The 4,994-nt window shown below is 64.9% G+C and overlaps 1 protein-coding gene across 1 annotated transcript; it reads right to left on the bottom strand.

Moving 5' to 3' along the window:
* Positions 1–290: 290 nt before the first annotated feature.
* Positions 291–3,392, bottom strand: ASPHD2 (aspartate beta-hydroxylase domain containing 2). Its single transcript, XM_038763152.1, has 3 exons — positions 2,543–3,392; positions 1,469–1,582; positions 291–416 (listed from the first exon to the last, which is right to left on the bottom strand). Exons 1-3 carry the CDS (start codon positions 3,390–3,392, stop codon positions 307–309), a joined length of 1,074 nt encoding a protein of 357 aa, XP_038619080.1. The 3' UTR covers positions 291–306.
* Between the last annotated feature and the right edge of the window lie 1,602 nt (positions 3,393–4,994).

Here is a 4,994-nt window from a genome sequence, read left to right as displayed (position 1 = left end):
TTCTGACGAAGCGGGCTTCTCGAGGCCGGAGGCCCCCGCCGCCCGTTGTATCGGGGGGTTGGCCGTGGGGAGGGGGCCGCGGCACCGGGCATGGAGAAAAGAGGCCGCGCTGTGCCCGCGTGAGAGGCCACCGCCGAGAGTGGCAAGGAAGGGAAACAGAGGAGGGCGCCGGAGCCGGGGGCTTCCGTCGATGACGTTGGCGCGCGGGACAGGGTGGAAGAGGGGCCTGCGCGGAGCCCTCTGGCGAGGCCGGTTTCTGTCCATCCCACCCCCCGCCCCGCCAAGCCGGGCCCCCGGGGCCCGGGCTCACCGCCCCGGGGCGAAGATGAAGTCGAGGGCCTGGCGCTCGGCGGCTGCGACGTTGGGGTGCCACAGGTCGACCATGAAGACGACGCGGGGGCCCTCCTCCTGGGGACCTGGAGGAAGCCGAGGGCCACGGGTGAGGGGTCGGGGAACAACGGGCCGCTTCCGGCCAAAGGCCAGAGGACGCGCCCACGCCAGCGGTAGGGACCGTGTCTCCGCACGCTACGGCGCGCTTCCCGGGACTCAATACAGTGCCCCGCGCACGCTACTGATTTTCGAGGAATCGCCAGGGAGACCTGCCCGTCTAACCTGCGGTGGTAGGGAACGGGAGAGGGCGAGGCAATTTGGAGGAGATCCACTCCTCAGTATGTGAAGAGAGAGATGGAGAGATGTTTAGCAGATGGCTGGCCGTGGTTTGGGTGTGGCTCTAGGGGCTTTGAATAATAATAATGATGAAAACGATGATGGTCTCTGTTATGCGCTTACTGTGTGCCAAGCACTGTTCTAAGTGCCAGGGTCGATAGAAGGAAATCGGGTTGCCTCACAGGGGCTCACAGTTTTAATCCCCATTTTCCAGATGAGGTAACTGTGGCCCAGAGAAGTTAGGCGGCTCGCCCGAGGTCACACTGCAGACAAGTGGCGGAGCCGGGATTAGAAACCATGTCCTCGCAGGTGGGGGCTGAGTCACGGGCGGGTCTCGGGCGTCCGGTGAGGACATCTCGAGGCCCGGGAGCAGAGGGGGTGGGGCGGCCCCTCTTCCCATCGCCCCGGCTCGAATGCTGGTGGGTTATCTCCACCGCAGTTGTCGAGGAGAACACAAGGCAGTCAATCCGTCGGTGGCCTCTGTTGAGCACCGACTGCACCCCGGGCGTTGTACTGACCGCCTGGGAGAGGTCAGTGCAACAGAGTCGGTAGACGGGATCCCTGCCCTCAAGGAGCTCAGGGTGGGCAAACCCGGGGTGACGGGTGATGCCTCAGGCCGAGCCCCCGGAGGCCGGCCTTCTTTTAGGGTGAGTTGTCCCGAGCCCGCGGTTTTCTGAGGCTGTTACCTCGCCAGGTTCTAGGAAAACCAGGTTAGCCCCTCGTGGCTGGCGTCGCCCTCCCCGCCCCTCCATCCCGGGGGGCGTCTGAGGCAGGGCTCAGAGAGGGGCAAAAGGGGACTTGCCTTCGTGGAATGCCGTGTGCAGGAAGGAATCATCGAACAGTAGGCACTGGCCTTCGGCCCAGCACTGGGGCTCGCCCCCGACTACCAACTCGCAGCCGCTTGGAGTCTTCAGACCTGGGGGGGACAACAGAGAACCGAGGGAACGACGGTGGACGGAGGGAGGGAGGGGCCTGGGGGAGCTCGGGGAGCAGCGAGGCGGAGTGGATAGAGCTCTGGCCTGCAAGTCAAAAAGTCACGGGTTGTACTCCCAGCTCCGCCACACGTCTGCTGCGTGACCTTGAGCAAGTCACCTGACTTCTCCGGGCCCCAGGTAGCTCATCCGTAAAATGGGGATGGAGACGATGGAGACGGGGACTGCGTCCGACCTGATTAACTCATATCTACCTCAGCGCTTAGTTTACTGCGCGGAAGGAGGCAATGGTCAGCCACTTCTGGATTTTTACGAAGAAAATCCAGAACGGTTGAGGATGGAGGTGGGGCGTTCTGGGAGAGACGTGTCCGTGGTGTCGCTACGGGTCGGAGACGACTCGACAGCATAAGACGAGACCTCAGTGCTTGGCACATAGGAAGCGCTTAACAAGTCCCGTAATTATTAGGAGTGACTCCAGTCTGGGCCTTGGGCTAGAGAGGCTAAGCCGGTAGGCCGTTCTTGTCGTCTGTCCGTCTCTTCGTCCCCCCACGGTGGGCAAGGCCGCCCTGGAACTTCCCTGGCCGTCGGCGGGGTGGTGGGCCGGCTGGCCGAAGTTGGGTAGAGGAGCGGGGAAAGAGGTGGCTTTCTCCCTCCCCGACTGCACCCCGGGTCCCCGCCGAGCGGGGTGAGAGACGGGTTCGTGAGTCGCCTCTCGGCCGGGGGCAGTGACCAGGCAGGGGAGTCGTCCGCTTTTCCAGGAGCCCGTCTCCGCTCCGGCCAGGGGATGCCCCTGGGGGCTGCCGCCCGGGCCGGCCTGTGGAGATGCTTGGCCCTCCCCGCGAGCGATGGCGCGGCCCCCAGCCTGCCGTTCCCCTCGGGGGAAATCCCTGGGGGGCCGAGGCGAGCTTCCCGCCCCCGTGCCCCGCGGCGGGCGGCCCACGTACCCAAGTGGCAGCGGAGGCGGACGTTGGTAGGGCCGTAGTGTTCGGCCACGACGGTGCCGGGCCCGAGCACGGAGATGCAGGCGTTGCCGAAGACGTTGTTGCCGATGCAGGTGCGGAGGGTCCCGAGCAAGCGGAACGTCCGCGGGCACCTCCGGCAGTTGCGGGGCACGCAGACGCCCCGGCTGACCAGCGGGAAGGTGAGCCACTGGCCGCGGGGCGTGCCGTGGAGCCGCCAGCCCTGCGGCAGGCTGCAGTTGGAGAAGGCCTTGGCCAGCCGCAGGAACTCCGCCAGCACGGTGGGGAAGCCGCGCTCCAGCAGCTCCACGTCGTGCTTCTGGGCCTCCCGGGAGAAGTAGGGAGCGCTGGGCAGGTCCGGCAGGAGGAAGACCTCCGGCTTCTGGATGGCCGGCCGCCCGGCCAGGTAGCGACCCTGGGCGCGCACGCCCTTGTGGACGCGGCCCATGCCGGCCCAGGAGTAGCGCTTGGCGTACTCCTGCAGGTGACGGTAGAGCCGGCGGTCCGGCCCGGCCCCGGCCGCCGCGCAGCGCCCGCACCCGGGGGACCGGCAGTAGGCCGACACGTCCGGGGGGTCGTCGCCCCCGCCGCCGGGGTCCACCCCCGGCCTCAGGGCGGCCGGGGCCGGGGCGGCGGCCGACGGGGAGGGGGCTCCGGGCGCGGAGGGCCGGTCGCGGCCCACGCGGTGGCAGTACCACAGCAGCAGGACCAGCAGGCAGGCCACGGTGGCCAGCGCCGCCGCGTCGCAGTCCCGCACCGACTGGATGCCCGTGGCCGTCAGCTCCCGCAGGCCGGCCAGGGACCAGCTCCAGGACGCCGGCCACTCGGGCGGCATCGCGGGGCCGGGACGGCGGGCGGGCGGAGGAAGGGGCCGGTCAGCCGTCCCGGGCCCCGTGGGCGCCCGCGCCGGGCCGGGTGGGGAGGGGCGGCCCGAGGGGGCCGGGACCCCGCCGGCCCGGCATGGGCCGGCCCGCGACGGGTCAGCGGCGGGACGTCGTTGCCTCCGGATCTGGAAGGCAAGCAGAGGCCCGCCGGGCCTGTCACCCCGGGAGGGGACCCGCCCTTCCCGCCGACACCCAGGACCGGAGCCAGACATGACCCCCCGGACCAGGCGGGCCGACACACCCAAGACGGACGGAGACTCAGGTGAGTGGCAGAACCCGGCCACGATGCCGCTGGTTTCCGGGACGGGGTGGGCCTAAGAAGAGAGTAGGCCTCGGGGAGGGCGCCCTTAATCTCTCCTCTTCCCTCCCCACCCCTCCGGCCTCGTGACCCCCGTACTGGGGTCCTCACCCCCAGCCCCCCCCCCAAGCGCTTAGGTCCAGATCTTCAAACTCAGGCACATCCCCCTACCCGTGGTCTAAATAACGGTAATGGTATCGAGCACTGTTCGCAGCCCACAGTGATCACCTGGGACACGTTCCCTGTCCCATGTGGGGTTCGCAGCCTTAATAATTACGGTATCTGTTAAGAGCTTACTACGTGCCGGGCACCGTACGAAGCGCTGGGGTGGATACGAGCAAATGGGGTTGGACACAGTCCCTGTCCCATGCGGGGCTCAGTCTCGATCCCCGTTTTCCAGATGAGGGAACTGAGGCCCACAGAAGGGACGTGACTCGCCTAGGGTCACACAGCAGACAGGCGGCAGAGCCGGGATTAATAATAATAATAATAATGATGATGATGGCATTTGTTAAGCGCTTACTATGTGCAAAGCACTGTTCTAAGCGCTGGGGGGATACAAGGTGATCAGGTTGTCCCACGGGGGGCTCACAGTCTTAATCCCCATTTTACAGATGAGGTAACTGAGGCTCAGAGAAGTGAAGTGACTCGCCCAAGGTCACACAGCAGACATGTGGTGGATCTGGGATTCAAACCCATGGCCTTTGACCCCAAAGCCCGGGCTCTTTCCTCTGAGCCACACAGCTTCGGTGGATTAGAACCCATGACCTTCTGACTCCCAGGGGTGGGCTCTAGCCGCCACGCCATGCTTCTTCTCTTATCACCTTGTAACCTCCCCAGTATTATTATTATTATTATTATTATTACTATTATTATTTCAGTGGCCATCCCCCGGCCAGACCCTGAGCTCCTCGAGGGTAGGGACGGTGTCTAACGATGATCTCTGGGGTATTCGAGGAGCACTTACTGTGGTTTAAGCGCCGTTCTAAGTGCCGGGGAATATGGAAGATGATCGGGTCAAAAACGGGCTCTTTCTGTTAGCACTTAACAAATTCTACAATAAAAAGAATAGGCCCCCAGAGCAAGTATGGCGTCTACCGACTCCTTTCAGGGCGGGGCTCGGCACAGAGGAAGCGCTCTATAGATAGTACCGATCGATCTGAAAGACTGACTGTTGTCTCTGGTGCTCACCCGGCCCTGGGTTTCCCCCAGAGCAAGGATGACTGAATCACTGCAGATCAGTCCGTGGTACTTA

Source organism: Tachyglossus aculeatus, chromosome 21, assembly GCF_015852505.1.
Source record: "Tachyglossus aculeatus isolate mTacAcu1 chromosome 21, mTacAcu1.pri, whole genome shotgun sequence".
In the NCBI taxonomy this organism is placed as follows: Eukaryota; Metazoa; Chordata; class Mammalia; order Monotremata; family Tachyglossidae; genus Tachyglossus; species Tachyglossus aculeatus.
Note: the sequence above shows the minus strand (reverse complement) of the source record. Positions and strands in the feature narration are given on the sequence as shown.

What these genes read in the sequence shown, in the direction of transcription:
- ASPHD2 (XM_038763152.1), bottom strand. Translation starts at nt 3,392, where the DNA reads ATGCCGCCCGAGTGGCCGGCGTCCTGGAGCTGGTCCCTGGCCGGCCTG. An exon ending in CCGCCTCCGCTGCCACTTGG is followed by an intron (nt 1,583 to 2,542) that starts GTACGTGGGCCG and finishes TGTCCCCCCCAG; the next exon opens with GTCTGAAGACTCCAAGCGGC. An exon ending in GCACACGGCATTCCACGAAG is followed by an intron (nt 417 to 1,468) that starts GCAAGTCCCCTT and finishes GGCTTCCTCCAG; the next exon opens with GTCCCCAGGAGGAGGGCCCC.